The sequence below is a fragment of the Diadema antillarum genome, unplaced genomic scaffold (genome assembly GCF_040938485.1).
Source record: "Diadema antillarum isolate AM-2024a unplaced genomic scaffold, OU_Dant_1.0 seq00000544_RagTag, whole genome shotgun sequence".
In the NCBI taxonomy this organism is placed as follows: Eukaryota; Metazoa; Echinodermata; class Echinoidea; order Diadematoida; family Diadematidae; genus Diadema; species Diadema antillarum.
In genome coordinates, this window is record NW_027271490.1 from 7,111 (window position 1) to 23,918 (window position 16,808).

General features: G+C 39.1%; 1 protein-coding gene across 1 annotated transcript; it reads right to left on the reverse strand.

The window, feature by feature from the left end:
- Window positions 1-3,358: 3,358 nt before the first annotated feature.
- LOC139734710 (uncharacterized) lies at window positions 3,359-13,598 on the reverse strand. Its single transcript, XM_071645504.1, has 11 exons — window positions 13,585-13,598; window positions 12,504-12,795; window positions 11,413-11,644; window positions 10,037-10,240; window positions 8,119-8,152; window positions 6,565-6,709; window positions 6,300-6,413; window positions 5,904-5,969; window positions 5,036-5,179; window positions 4,325-4,435; window positions 3,359-3,574 (listed from the first exon to the last, which is right to left on the reverse strand). The coding sequence occupies exons 1-11, from the start codon at window positions 13,596-13,598 to the stop codon at window positions 3,359-3,361; spliced, it is 1,572 nt and encodes a 523-aa protein (XP_071501605.1).
- Window positions 13,599-16,808: the final 3,210 nt, after the last annotated feature.

A 16,808-nucleotide genomic window follows, 5' to 3' on the forward strand; every position in this document is an offset into this window, starting at 1 on the left:
ATCATTGCTTGTTTTGTATCTGAATGAAGAACTTTTTCCTCAAAAGAAACAAAAGAATAGAAGGGATGATTTCATATGTATCAGATGTTTAAACAGGACAAAGATCCCCCTCCTTATTTATTCATATTATACTGATTACCTAATTACAGGTCTCAGATTTTGAATCATCTCAGCGTCCACTAGCTTTCATTTGAAGGTAGCAGTTGGAATCAAAATAAAGTGATCTGAATTTCCAAGCCCCAACTACCAATGGACTTAGCAGAGATAAAGAGAGAAAAGAGATTTTGCAGAATTCCTCCTATCTCTTCTTTCGCTGCGTAAAGCATCCTTTTATAACATTAACATGGTAAATCATGTCATATGCGAATGAGAATTACAGTGGATTGCCGACGTGTAAAATTATATGCAGTCTACATCTTAGGCTGGTGATGGCTGTACCTCTATCAGCATCCTGATCATGTGAATAAATGCATCAGCCTAGAAAGAGACTATTTTCAGTGGCTTGTTCTCAGCACCGGCATGGATGCCTGGTATATCACCATAGAGAGTGTAGCCTTGAGTCAAGACAGATGTAGTTGTGGGGGGAGGGGGTTGGGACAGGCATGTAACATGGACAATTATAAGGGCCCCAGCTCAGACAAGAGTTTCCTCAAAGTAACCCTTGTTTAGGATGATGTTTACATCGACTTGTGATCAACAACAAATATTTATTTAAGTTAGTCCCATGTACTGTCTTTGTTGTGGTCTCCTCTTGGGCGCTGTTGTCTCTCTCTCTATCTTTATGACAAAGGATGCTGCGAATTAAACAAGAAGCGTTGTTGCACACATAGATCTCCGGGTTGACGTTGGTGTACGACCTATGATTTATGTCCTTTTTGTAATCAGTTAATATCATTGTTTGTTATGAATATTGCTATTCTTGTTGTGAAATGAATTCATCTTCTTTTATCAGTGGTTGTCTGCTGTTATCCATGCCTGATCATGCAGCCAGCAAATAATGAAATGCTTGTTGAAAATGTGTCACAAGAAAAAAAGAAAATAAACAAATAAAAATGAACTTGGCATGTCTATTCATTACTGTCGTTTTCTTTGCGTATGTGTGCAGATGTGTGCCCAAGACAGCATTTCTGCGTACAAGTATATATTTAAAAATTTCCCTGCTTTGTGCACAAAGTTTGATAAATTTTATTTTTCATGAACTCAGAAAGAGAAATATCTAATTCTGGTTCTGAAGTTTCTGTGCTTCAGGCGTAACTACTAAAGATGCATATAGTTGCTAAAATATTGCAAGAAGATTTTCTGTATACATGTATATATTTTTTTCACACATACTGATGACAGTTAAGATGGGCAATGACATCAGCTAATCCAATTTGTGGATGTCATATTGATGTGTAAATTATAAAGAATGTGCAAATATAAGAAATTTCTTACTTTTTAAACCATTGTCAAGTTGTATTGACACTTTCACTAATGAGAATATCTGCCCTTCAAATTTTAAGATACACTAGTGTGAAATTCTCCTGTGAAAGCCGTTCCATAAATCTTACTTCAAACTTTTACAAACGCAGTGCCTGAATATCAAGCTGCAGGTGCACATGTGTGATCTTTGATATCATACATGCTTTATTTGTAATTTTTTTTTCAATATATACATCAGCAACAGAATAGAGAATAAATAGATATAAAATTGATATCAACATTTGTATATACAGAGCTGTAGATACAACTTAAAAAAAAAGAATTGTGTCTTACTAGATGAAATTTTGTAAATGATTAGTTGATTTGAAATTATACAGTGTACCATCATTTCTCTAATTAGTCACATGAATACCTCGTTTTTCATTTTCTTTTTAAATCCTCCCTTATTTCTGTAAAGCATAGATACATTGTACATGCACTACTATTTTTTTTTTCTGAAAGATTTACTTTACAAGTGACTCTTACAAAGACAACATTACCGTGACAGTGAGTATGACAAACTGTCTTTAGATGTACATGTACATGCGGGACTTATCTACACCACAGACAGGACATTGAGTTGAATAATAACTTTGTCAGTAATGCTGCAGAAGATAATGCAGAGCTGCCAACTAGTACTGATTTTCAGTAATTTCTACTGAAATTGGACAAGAATACTGAAGGTTACAAGCAAATTACTGATTTTAGAAATCATTGTCTGTGATAAATTCTATAGCACTGTTAAGGATTACTGATTTTCACTCAAAAAAGGTGCAAATTACTGATTTTCAGCCATCAAAGTACTGAAAGGCTTTTACAAAAGTTGGCAGCTCTGATAATGGCCCATTGGAAGTACGTAATGGTTATGATAACTACATGGTATGTAATTTTACTCTCGCAGGTATAACATAGTGCATCTCAAGGTCACCCAGCCTTTTCGGGTTATATTTCTAGCACTTGAAATAATGGAATACAAGTAATGAGAAGTTTGTGTAGCATAAGGGGGAACAAAATTAATAGATAAAGTAAGAAAAAAGTCGCCTTCCAGTAAAAGAAAGTGGCAGTGAATGTAGCGATGTTTACCACCCACTTCTGTGAAAACCAAGAGAACAGAGAGAGCAAAAGAGAGAGGGAGAGAGAATGGAGCCTAGGGGAGTGCATGGGAGCAGCGGTGCATGGGAGAGAGGGAGACTTGTCACATTCTACAAAAGCTCAAAAAAGAACTGGGCTCTAAGCTCAATTGCTCTGATTCACATCGAAGTTAACCTAGTGATTATGCAAAAAAAAAAAAGAATAAGCAGGGGTTAGATTTCATCAAAATCACATACATGTCACGTATGATCAGAGTGTTATGAAATTTTAAAGTTTCATAATGCTGTGAGTTACAACAAAGTTGGTCCCAACCAATCATGCAAATTAGATGAAGCAATAATTCTATTATCTTACTGCCTCATTTTAATCACTATTCTGCAAGAATGTACACAAAAACTTTATAAATCTACCTTGTTACAAAGCTCCAATGACAACATTTTAATTAGACTTTCACCATTCAATCTGTTTGATTTACTAGTACATGTACTCACTTAATCAAAAGTCAACTTAAACAATGAATGATGTGCTACTTTAACACTTGCAGTGGAAGAACTCATCCATGGGCGAAACAGGTGTGTTTAGACACATAATTTCGACCATCATTCCAGTAGCTAAATTTTGAACTTGAATAATGTACAGTTTTGTGGTTGTTTTCGTTTTTGTCTTGTTTTTTAGTCGAATGTGACAGTCATTTTCATAAGTAGCTGATTAGCGCCCTCTCTGGTGAATGTCCAGACATGAGGATCAATCATTAGGCCTAGCATTCTCAAAACGATAGAATGCCTCCCGCCTTTTGCAGAAGTTTTCACTCATTTCGTTCAGTCATTTCGTAGCTGTTGAGCACTACTTCTCCCAAGCTGTGCGCGCTGAACATGGCCTCTTTTTTCTCATCGTCGTCATGATTGTCGTCTTCTGGCGTTACTCCTGGGTCGGCGGGGCCATCGACGTGCCTGCCTCGGGCAGCGTGATCGTAGAAGACGCCGGCCTTACCGACAATGTCGGGCAGGGCACTAAGATTGACCTTATTAATGATTTTTTTTTTTTGAAAGTAAGAATGGGAAGAAGTTATGTATTATAGTCCTGCGAAGTTTGTTAGGAGTCAGTAGTTGTTTTCTAATCCTATCCCTTCTCTAACAAACATCAAATTATTCCATCGTCTTTTCGAGGAGGAGGTGTTGTTAAACTTTCCTTGCAATTTGCCTATTTTTTCCAGGCCAATAACAAAAATTTTTATCACTTTTATTAATTGTTAATTATTTCCTGCTACTGGAGATCCATATATGAATTTGGAAGGAGATGAACGAGGAGAAAACTCATTTCATATCACTGATCATGAGCATGTGGTTTTTGGAATTGTCACTAAGTTTATCGGTACTTGAGAGTTTCAGACTGTAATTTGGGCCATCAAGGCAGTCAAAGGATTGCCAAACGTTCTGTTGCAATGCGAAGATGAGAAAAATTAAATTAAAACACACATAAATGCATAAAAATTATATCTGATAAGAAGGGAAAACAGAGAACACGGCTTGAAAGATGGCTTAGAGAATAAACGTAGCTCATAATAATAAGCAAAAAAAATAAACAAATGAGTATAAAATGAAGGAGGGTGCCTTTCTCCATTTGACGAGCATGCATCGTCCACTGATCTCTGCGCTAGTGCATGTACCACTAGATCAATGAATGGCGGAACTGAACGTCAACTTGATATACTTGTGAGGGCGCCCTTTCAAGTTACTCACAGTAATGAAATAAAACTGTGTTACCATCTTACCCTGAAGAAGCCGTTGAAAGGTGAGTCGAGATCGGCGACCACGTAGCAGAGAATGGTAATACTGAAGACGGTCATGATGCACATGGCAAGCTCCATACGGTACGAATAGGCCTAGCAGAGAGAAGCAAGAAATACAGGTCGGTGTGAAGAATCAAGGACAAAATATTAACCAACAATGTTCCTCTATGTCCAGTCTTAAAAATGGGTACCCGACTACAATGCCACAGTCGGGGGTAAAAGTATGGGTATGATGGCTCAACTCTCGGGAAGAGTACCGGTAATACTGAAAAAGCTACCCTTGGTAAATAAGACAATTGCATTAACAGCTAAATCCCTGATCCCCGTGGAGGAGATACTCGACAATGAGCAAATTTTCGTCGAACCAAAATTCATTTACACCCGAATCTTGAGTTTCCGTTTTGAGCTTTGATTCATCGTACGTGACAAAATTTATTGACTGCTCAGTGACTGCTAAGCAACAAAGTGATTGTTCATCAGCAAACACCACGGGATCAATGACTTTTGGTCAGACAATGAGAGCGTTAACCTAGCAACGAGGAATAAGAAAAAATATTGACGCTACCAACAGCGGACTAGAACGGATGACATTAGATTGACAATCCATAGTCCTAGACTACCGAGATACCCCGGTTCCTTGCGGCAAATCATACGCTCTAACCTATCTATACACTAGTGCCAGTGGTTTCTCACATTTAGGAGCAGAACACCAAAGAAGGCAAAGAATCCGAGAGTCTCGAGGAAGAGCCATTTGAGTGGGTGGATCCGTGCCATCATCACTTCATAGCGTTCAGAGGAATCTGAGTTGAGCCCCACCACGTGGTCCATCAAACTGTCCTGAAGCGGAGAGAGAACATGCAATATGGGTAGGAAAATTTATATAATCGTTCGTCAAAAGGGGAATATTGTACATGTATTACAGAAGAGTAACTGACTTACAGGTAGATAATTACTTAGTTCGTCATAAAGATTAAGCAGTTTGTATTGTAGTTATTATATATAAGTTTAAAGATTTTCCCCTTGCATCTTGTATTGAATCATACAATTGCTATTGCTGTAACTATCGTCAATCATGTAGTTCGACAGCGCACACAACTTAGAATCTTACCCATGTCATAACATAACTGATGCCTACTTTTATAACAGCTAGCCAGTACTTTGGACAAATTTAATACGCATTCACGTGTTGAACCTTCTGCTGCCTTACATAGTCATCTTGGAGCGAAAACCATTATTGGGTCGGCATCATTCGACCGTTTTCCTCCATGTCCTCCGCGTGTTTTCACCCTGATCTTTATTTTGCGCATGTGAGAGTTTGGACCCTCTTATGCAAGATACCTCCATTCTATAAAGTAATGTCCTGTTGTATAGGGACAAAAGTGTTTTACATCTTACTAGACGGGGTAGCATGATTATACGATTGCTTAGCTAAGTTCGCTGGGACTCGATCCCCGCCCATTAGTATTTTGATTCCAAGGCAGTTACGCTTATACGATTGAGCCACCTTGCCGCGCCGAACTTTATCATGTATGCATACAAACTTATTTATAGGTGATCTTACCAAGATGTGTCTGTCCAAATGCCACTTCGTTTGTCTTGTTCCAGAATTGCGAAGGATTGGTACGATCTGATTAAAAAAAAACAAACAAGAATGGTAGAAAAGCGTTATAACTCATTAAATTAGTCTATGCGAATAGATCATAGAATTACTGTTTCCTATGTGGAATGAATAAGAGATAGTAATTCCTAAAAGTGGATTTATTAACAACAAAGTACAGGATAAACAAGCCTAAATGCAAACAAATTAAATTGTCCCGTTCTCTCTCCCCTCTCGTCAGTCTTTCAACCCCTCCTGTCCCCTCAATTTATCTATCTATCTATCTATCTATCTATCTATCTATCTATCTATTTCTGTATTTGAAAACTTGCAAGCTTAGAATATTCAGCCCTGCCTCACCCGCCAGATCTGTCCGCTGCACTTGTCGCCCATATATTCCTCAGTGCTCCCGCTGCACAGCCCCTGGATCTGACGAATGATCGTGACAGCCTCGTCCTTCACGTAGCGATAGATCTGTGACGAGGTCAAAGACACGCGCACATTAGTCCAAGTAGCGACCAAATGGTGACGACGTGAGTACATGAGAAACATGACTGACGAATCAAAGAAACAAGGGTGATGGACAGTATATTGTTACGTACGGATCAAGAAGATACCTCCTCACCTTTGACTTCTCCTTTAAGGTGATGTAGGAGAGGTGTGACGTCATAACAATGATCTGGTCCAGCTTGGAGACCTCGTTGGAGACGATGCTAATGAGAGATCGTTGTTTCTGCATCGCCGACTGGTAGGAGAAGCCAAACGATGTCCTGCGTGAGCGGGAAACCGCCGGCGCAGACGATGCGTGAGACGGATGAAGGGCAAAACAACAGATGAATAATAGCGGGGACACTTTATAATGATGAATAAATAAGTGAAGTTTTTTCCTCAAAGGGACTTTATCTATTATAGTAGGGCCTATTAGTTTAAGTATTTGACAGTTTAACTGTTTACGATTTACTTGTATCATTTCATATCTATGATGTTGTCATGCGTTTCATGTGGGCATACAAAAACGTAATGCATTACATGACTGTGACAAGTATACAGTAAATTGATATCTTACTCTTAATCGGCATAAAGTACCGAAGTGATGATATCACAGTCCATTGTTATATCTTGGGTTGGACCCAGGTGGGAGCATGGTTAGTAACAATAGTGTTTACAGATTTTCTGGCCAGGTGAAGGTTGTCTAGAACCAGTTTCCATGGCGATCGATGAATGGCTATGACATTACACTTTGGTACTCTATTGTCTTTACACATTGTCTAACTATACACAACCCTGTCGCTGTATACAACGCGACAAGAGTGTGTACAGCGACAGGGCTGTGTATAGTTATACATTGTCATGCGTTTCGTGTGGGCATACAAATGTCACGCATTACATGTCACAAGTAACAGTAAATCGATATCTTACACCTGATAGGCATTGTGCATTTTTGTCCCATTGTCCAGTCACCTGCTTTGACTCGCTGCCGCAATGTCCAATGGAATGTGAGTAATTCGATGTATCTATCTCACTGGTATTCTTTGATAATCGGAGAATTGAACACTATTAAACTACAATCATCACAATTATGATGACTACAAAAGTGAAAGGGTCGATAAAAACATCGTAAAGCCCAAAAGCTAACAAACTCCCCAGGATTTGACAGTAGGAGATAACAATCACATTGTACGTGGGATATTCGCATGCACAACTCAATATTGCCTTGATTAAAGTGGTCTCGTTGAGTTCCACACTCTCTACTGTACAGGAACAAATTGACATACCCTAGCCCTTATGATACCTGAAATTGTTTGTGGTATAGTGTGCGCACATTTCAGTTCATTAGCTGGTCTACAATTTGCAACATCTATGACCCCGTTTAAGAAAAAAGTTCACGACAAAGTTTACGAGCATGAGTCACGTAAACTCGTACATACGCCTTATACATAGAGCAAATCAAATGTTGTTTTTGACCACCAGAAAGCTTTCAAGAGACTTGCCCGACAAAACGACAAGTGAAACATACGAACGGCTCCATGTATTGACAAGTTTCTAATAGGAACAGCTTAATTTAAAAAAAAAAAAACCCACCACCACCAACAACAACAACAACAAACACCTCGCTACAAAAATCTGTTTATGCATAGGGAACAGACCTAATTTACATAATATTGTCGAAGAAACTTACGCGTAAACCAGTCCGGCAGGTGCAAGGAAACAAGCTACAAATGGGAGAAATAGGGAAAAAAGCAACACAAAACACGCTTCAACAAAAACGACAAAATGAGTCGCCATTAAATCAACAGATCGAAGGCTAAGAGAGAGAGAGAGAGAGAGAGAGAGAGAGAGAGGGTGAAAGCGTCATTGTATCGATTTTTAATCACGGAGAATTCGTCGTTATATCGACGCCGTTTATATCGAAACCGCACTTTCGAGCAGTATGTAAACATGATATCAAATCTCATCATACAACGAACACTGACTTCGTGAGGCACAAATGGCGTTCAAAATAGTTCTGATATTCCGCTTCGCTGTCTGAGAAAATAATGTATGCCTGCATACTATTCATTTGATAAGGAAGTCTTCAGCTATGATTTAAGACTATTCAACAGTGGTTTCAAACCTTTGAATTGAATTGAATTGAATTGAATTGAAGTGGTGACCTATATACTATGTGTCGTTCCACAAATTATATCTTTAAGAGCTGCACAAGTGAAGTAACGTTAAGTTTCTCAAGGTCAACAAAGGCGTGAGTTCTGGACAGACACGATACTTCCAAGAGTTGTAGGCTACGATATACAATTTGTACTAGTAGATGATAGATATACGGACGGTGAAAGTTTATGCATATAATCGCAGCATCCCGAGAAACGTACTTAAATATACCACGTCCAATAATATTCGCATTCGTATATTTTATTTGTGGAACTTTTAAAGTTATAGATTTAGGGTAAATCCTATAGTTGAAGGTCAATTTAAGTTAAAGTGCAGTGACATTTCATGTTATGATATATATCTTCAAGTTGACTCTAATGAATAGAGTGAAATCAAAACAACAAAATTGCATGATGTTTCTTAAAAATCAGACATAAAAGAGAGAACAGTTTGAATACTTTAAAGTTTCGCATTTTTTTCCTCAACGAGTGATATTCTTTGCTACCACACAGTCAAATTGGAAAAGAGAAATATTCGGATATACCTTACATTCTCCTATATTATAAAGATATATACAAATCCTGTCTTTGGTCGATAATAATATTATATATACAACCCAACTACAACCCAATACCCATTTTTACGATTTTTAGTATGTTGCTAGATCATTCACTACAAGACTAAAATAAATTTGCTGGATAGAGAAAACTATGTGTTAATGATTTCACGAGTAAAAACGTGAAATGTAGTGAAGATTTAGATGTCATTTTGAGACTTTGAGCTGATAACATCATTACCCTAAAAAGTTTGTGTGTACGGTTCCAACTAATATTACTGTTATACGTGTGGTGGGTATTTGAAAACGGATGCACGTCACGAGACCGACACCCACGAGTCATACAGCCCGAGAGTCATACAGCCCATGAGTCATGCAGCCCACGAGGTATACAGCTCATGAGTCATAAAGCCCATGAGTTCGACACTAAGTTAACAAGGCCCACGAGACCGACACATTGAGCCCCGTATTGTATCTGTCGAACTCGTGGGCTGCTTTTACCTAGTGTCGAACTCATGGGCTTTATTTGCCTAGTGTCGAACTCATGGGTTGTATGACTCGTGAGCTGTATGACTAGTGGACCTGTTTTCAATGTCGAACTCGTGGGCTGTATGACTCGTGGGTGTCGGTCTCGTGGGATGACCCCTTTGAAAACATGCAAAACTTTGTAACTCCAGAATGGAACTTCCAGTCTGTATGTGTGACTTCAATGGATCTACTAGAGTAAACTCGAAAGTAGTGTGAAATTGTCATTATCATAACCTGTAGAATTGCTGATGTCTTGCATGCAATTCAATGGGGTTACAATGTATTTTTGAATGTGGGTTTGGGCTACATAAACGGAAGTTGCGATTTCCGGGCATTGTATGGATTTCTGGTATTATTATAGTTTTACCAATGGCGTCGTTGATGTTGGGAACGCCGTCGGGGAACTCGTCGGGCGGCCAGAAGAAGGCGGTGACGGGCGAGTAGATGAAGAGGACCAAGGGGCAGAGGGCAAGAGAAATAAGAGCGGGGAAGGCGATGCGGCACAGCGGCAGGGGCTGGTTGAAGAACAGGTCCATGCTATGAATGGTCTCCACGTCCTCCATGGTCAGAACTTGGGCGAAATTGCGCCCAAAAAAAGAGAAAAGAAAACAGCCAAAGCAGTTTCGAAAAATATGATTATAATGGTGGGATGGAGAGAGATAGAGAGAGAGAGAGAGAGAGAGAGAGAGAGAGAGAGAGATAGTTAGAGGGAACGACAGATTTTAAACGTTGTGCATGCAAGACAAATTACAAGAACAAAAATTGAGTTTTATCTAAAAACAAACTTACTTCACTTTTGTTAAAGTTGAGATATTTGCAAATAAAGCTGCTAAAAACACGAAAAAAACAATATGAAAATATGGGATAATCAAATGATCATAACCTCAAAGATATTCCTTAATTGTTGTGTTAAAAGTGCAGTGTCAATGGAAACGTTTTTCTTTTGCTCTATCTGATGAAGGGCTTACTTTAAAATGTTTGAAATGGCGCTCAGCCCATTTCGCGATGAAACTCGTCAAATGAATTAACAGAAGACCGGTTAATGGTTTACTGTTTATAAATAGGTGTGTTGTCGTGTTTGCGAATACAGTGTAGTGTACTAGATCGAAATTGCAGTGTAGTGTATAGCACAATGTACGTACTGCGTAAATTACCGAAATGTATCAAAGAGCAATGCACATGGATATCAAAATAAGGAAGTTCTGTGAAATTAACTTTTAACGTTGTTCAACATAATGTTGTAACATAAATAGTTTAGTTCAAAGCGTTTATACATTAAAAAAAAACACTCTTGCAACCACTTAAAGTCTCGTCTTAAAAAATTGATCCCACTGTGTGGATGGGGATTGTAATGGTTTGTCAAAAGTTTTGTTTCGTTTGTATTATGTTTGTTTGTTTGTTTGTTTTTCTGTGGAATATTTTTGGAGTATAGTTCTAGAAATGAATACAGACTTTAAAGGGACTGTACAGTACTGGTTGAGGTAGGGATTCAGGTTTATAACATTCCTAAGTGAGATAATGAGAAACTTTTTATGAATATGAAAGGGCATGTAATTTTAAGAAGGACTCAACGTTTATTTGATGAAAATTGGTTTTCATATGGGTGAGATATCCAAAAAAGTGATAATGATAAAAGGCGACAGGCCACGCCTTTTGTTAGGATCTTTTTGTTTCACCTTGTTTTTGGATATCTCAGCCTTTTCAAAAGCCTATACAAGCGTAGCCTCCTGGCAAGTCACTTACAAGCATGTTTACAGGCCTCCCTCATTTCTTGCACACCCGCCATCGCGGGACCGCCGAAAGACGACGTGAGATTCCGAAGACTGGGCTGCGTGAGGTAGTCTCGAGGCAAGTCGTGCTCCTTGTATTTTTCCCGCTTCAGACGAGCTTTCACCATGAGAAACACCAACCCTGAAACGGCGATTGTTTTTTTGAGGATGAGATGAGGGTGCGAGAGAGTTGCGTTAATGACTCTCTACGTTTACCCTAAAAACTGAGTGACACAACGTCGATTAAATTAGAAATTATGCATTTGAAGTTGAAGTAATATTGATCCTTTCTGTGCCAGGGAATTTAGACAGTGTGTGCAACGCCAAGAGGTTTTCTGTACCAATCTACAGTCATACCAAAGATCAATAACAGATGTTGGACTATATACCTGGAAATGAGTCTCAACTAATGTTTTGTTGATTTTGACATGTTTCAGATCAAGTTTCGCATGACATTTTGAATTCCTTGCTTTTCATAACTTATAGCGTACAGTGACAGTAAAAATGTTCCACGTGCTGATGTATTTTAAAGAAATTTTGTCACCTATCCAATGTTGTTGATGTAAACAAATTAAAGAAGAGAGTCACTTTCTAAAGGAACCAAACTAACGATTTCTTCAAAATGACTGCTCGAAATCTATTCATCGCGGTGTTTTCTTTTCTTGCTGTGACCTTGTAAGGATAACTTAGAGAATATTGGATAAAATTTCACCCCAATTTTCCTCTCATCTTGTTATCGCGGATGTCCGTGCTGAGTAAAAGCTATACGTGTGTGTGATGGTGAATGTGTCTGTATAAGTGTGGATTTGTGAACTAGTGAGCCTATGTGTGTGTATGGGTGACGGTGTGTGTGTGTGTGTGTGTGTGTGTGTGTGTGTGCGTGTGTGTGCCCCCGCCGATCTCAGTAGGAGGTGAAACCTCGCATAAAAATCAGTGCTGTATCCCCTCGCCCCATTACCCAAGAATGTTCTACTTACCACCCGAGATCAAGAGCATCAACGAAAACGGAGGAATGATGATTTCGATGGCGGTAGGTGTTTGTTCCGAATACGCCGGCGGTTCGACCTCGGATTCGGCTTCCGGCTCGCCCTCGGGTTCGCCTTCGGGTTCGCCCTCAGGCTCGCCTTCGGGTTCACCCTCGGGCCCGGCCTCCGGCTCGCTCGTGGTGACGAGAGGTTCATCTTCGGCGGTCGGTTCGACCGTCGGTTCGGCCGTTGGCTCGGCCGTCGGTAGTGTGGTGAGGGCGCCCACTGTGGCGGACGCTGCGTAGAGCACGACGGTGACGCTGATCACGACCAGGTTGGAACAGACAGCGATGTGCTGAAGTGGGAGAGAGCGCCTCGAAAATATCCTCCTTCTGAGAACAGAACAATGCAAGTTTGTTATAAACAGTCTTCTCCGTCCTTACACACAAACCCCCTTTACATTTTTATAACCTAAACATCTAATTCCTTCCTTCGCTACGCTTGTTACGTATGCCCACTTATTAATCACATCTCTTGTTTTGTGCTACAAAGCGGTTGCTATGGTAAATGCAGAGTGTCGGATGCCATCGAAATGCTTCAAGAAATGGCACCTAACAATCACCCCGCTAGACAGACAAACAAGCAGACGCACACACACACGCACATAGATACATTACTGACATTGCTATCTGCCCTCAAATAATGGCAGAACCTGGAAAATAAATCGTAGTCTGAAACCATGCAGGACAGGAGTTTCGTAATTTCAGTAATATTTAACAGTAAAACCACTAATAAGAAGTAATATCAAGGTCCATCATCCACAACCTCCACACTTTGTCTGGAAGGAATGATAGCTAGAAGGATACTAACTCACCAGTGTGAGTTACTGTATAGTCTACATCTCTCATACAGTGACGGAAACCTTGCACATTGTTTTGCATAGGACTAGGAGTCTATTTCTCTGAAATGACAGAAAGTGTCATCACACTCGATAGAATCAAGCAAAACATAACTGACCCGTGATGAGAAGATAAGTGTTTTGTGTTCTAGCACTCTAGAAATCTAGATCTAGACACTACTTCTGTGGTTACAAAACAGCAACAACAACAAATAAACAGATGGAAATGTCTGTAAACGCGACAGACAAACGGTTTCAACTATCACCATTCATAAAGATTTACCTCTTTCCGCCCATCGCTTGGAGCTGTTAAACACCGTCAATGAGAATCAGATTTAAAATTCTTGTTAGAGTTCGAAAGCAATGCCCGATAAATACATTGTAGTGTACGTTGAACAAAAAGCTGTGCATTCAATGAATGGAAAGAAAGCAAAACAAAATGTGAATCTGTAGGTTTTTGAATGGTTAGGCTTGATATGACAGAAAGCGCGCCGGGCAAGCGCGCACCATTGTTGGAATGCGTTGACAGGTGCGCAGCAAAGACGCTTAACTGCATACTTCGCGCTCGCCTGCGGAAAGGTCAAGGTCAATCGAGAGTGCGTGTAGCTCAAAGAGATTTTTCTCCTCTCCACCAGTTACTGGGGAAAAGCTCTTTGGTGTAGCTTCTCAGAACACCACGGTCGTTCATTTTAATCTCACTTTTGAGAGATAATGAATTGTCAGAACAATAGGCTCCCCTCCTAGTGTAATGTACAACATTAACAGGTCCGTTCACATACAGTGAAGCAGAAGGACTTTGATCCCTACGCGAAACGTAGGCTTTCTTTGTCTGTTTACTTCACTTTTTTTCTTCTGTATTCCACTTACTTATGTATTTTCGAATCGCGCCATTTCAATGATGCGAAATAAAACAAACACAACCTAAACCACAACGTTTAAAACTGTAGTAAACAGGGATGCCAATTGGCGCCATAGCGCCTACATTACTTGATAAGGCCACCGCTGATTGTTCGAATTATCACATTTTGATGCATATGTATAGTTCAGTTGTATCACAAAACATCCTACTATAATTTTGGCAATAAAGCCGCAAATATAGGAGATATCACTAATTTTCTCGATAAACCATGACTGAAGACAGTTTATTCTAGAAACGATTCTAATAATACTATTTTCACATTTTGCATATTTAACAAGGCTTAACACTGATTATACTATAACTGATTAACATTTTACGTTGGTTGACTTGTTTCTATCCCTATTAAACTCACATTTTGAACTATTTTCAAGCAATTTTTTTTTTCATCTGCATAGGTTACATGGTAGCTCTAAGCTGCCAAGCACATAAAAAGCCTCGCAATCTATAAAATGAAATTAAAAAGAAATGTTCTACAGAGAGCCGAACAGTGTCATTTGCACCTGCACCAGTGCAGTGCATACATATTATGTAGACTGGTCTTTCAACAAGACGTAATTGTACTTGGATTAAAAAGCAGGCAGACGGACAGATGTATTAATGAGTGGGTGGACAGATAAATCAGGCCCGTAGCCAGGATTTTTCAAGGGGGGGTGCGGTCACTAAAAAAACGGACCTTCGGTACCAATACCTATGATGACACACACACATACACACACACACACAATTATATATATATATATATATATATATATATATATATATATATATATATATTCTTTGGACGACCGAACTACAAAAGTTGTATAAGAATTTGCGCTGAATTTTTACTGTTTTAATGACGTTTTAAAGTCTCGAGGAAATTTGTATTTTTGTCTGTTGCATGCAATCGCGTTACGGTATTTCATCTAGGAAATAGTAAAAACTCATTTTGCCAGGAAGTTGCAAAGTTTAATTGTGTTCGAGACTCTGCGCGCGTAGCGCGCCGCAAAATTGAGAATAGTGATTTTCCTGGTGTTGTTTTAACTTTTATTTTTTCTATTGTATACCCGCGTTAGCAGGCCTGAAGCCAGGATTTTTAAAGGAAGGGGGGATTGCGTTAATAACAAAACGGTCCTTTGATACTGTCCCGGGAGGGGTAGCGACAATTAAAAGGTGGACACCATGCTCATACATGGACTTTCAAAATGGCCCCTAAACGAGTAATGATCATATGATTTTTTCGGGCCTTAAAAACAAGTATTCCTTAAATGTTTCCTGCACCCTAAAGAAGTACTTCATCATGATTGAACAATATACCATTTTCCCAAATTTCGGCCTTTTTGATACCCTTTGATTATATACGCTCGTACATCACACTTTCCCATCTAATCCGTGAGAAAAAACGACCCCTATTACGCGTTTTCTTTAGCGAGTATGGTCATCCCATCCCATTGGATGCTGTTTGGAAGATGAAACATTCACTTTACTATACAGTATATCAGCCGTTGGTATGCGAGTTTGTCAAAAACGAAAATAAATAAGAAAATTTTTAAAACAAAATGAATTGTAAATGTGAACCATTTATATTTTGCCTCCTTGTGGTATAGTACGGTCTGCTATGTCGAAATATTGGATCCCGTGAGATTTTCGTGCCAAAATTGATTTTTTTAGCTAACTTGGTCAATTTTGGGGTGCTGAATCCAAAAAACTTTGGTTCCATTTTTTTCGACCACGTCTTCAGCCGCCATTTTGAATTTCAAAATGGCCGCCATAGCAAACTGTATTTTGACCTAGTTCTGATAATGTGAGCATCATAGAAGGTTCAAATTTGATGCAAAAAGCATGTTTATGATGTCAGACATTCTGATACACCATTTCCTGATATTTTCGTTGTTTAAATACAATTTGAGGGCTGCCATCTTGAAATTCAAAATGGCCACCATAGCTAAACGTATTTTTACCTGTATCTCAGGTTGTAAGCATATGTAAGGCATGAATTTGGGGCAAAAAGCATGCTTATGATGCCAGACATGCGAATGTATATATTCTTGTTTTAAATGATGGATCATTTTGATTGGCGGCCATCTTGAAATTCAAAATGGCCACCATAGCAAATGTAATTGGGCCTATATCTCATATCGTATACAATGTGTAAGGTTCTAACTTGGGGCAAAGAACGTGCATATGCTATTATACTTTCTGAAACATCTTTTCCTGCAATGATGGTTCATTTTGATATTAGAGGTGGCCATCTTGAAATTCAAAATGGCCGCCATACCAGAATGTATATTTGACCCATATTTTAAGTTGTAAACAATACAGAAACTTCACATTTCCAGCACAAACCGGGCTCACGGTGTTGAACATTCAGATGCACTTTGATCCCCCCCCCCCTAAAATTGCAGATCATTTTTGAGGCTGCCATTTTATCATTCAAAATGGCTGCTTTTCAGCTTATATCTGTGGCTACAAGCAACTTTTAGGCATTTTAGTGTTTATGGTGGTGTACATTGTACATTCTTTTACAAACACACACATACACACATAATTATATACAGTCTGTACTAGTGGATTATTCGCATTGGCTGCCACCCTTGAAATTCAAAATG

Excerpts from the sequence above, each read along its gene's own strand:
- LOC139734710 (XM_071645504.1), bottom strand. Across the intron at positions 11,645-12,503 it reads AGCCGGAAGCCGAATCCGAG|AGAGTCATTAACGCAACTCT; the intron begins GTCGAACCGCCG and ends GGGTAAACGTAG. Across the intron at positions 5,970-6,299 it reads GCAGCGGACAGATCTGGCGG|ATCGTACCAATCCTTCGCAA; the intron begins GTGAGGCAGGGC and ends TTTTTTAATCAG.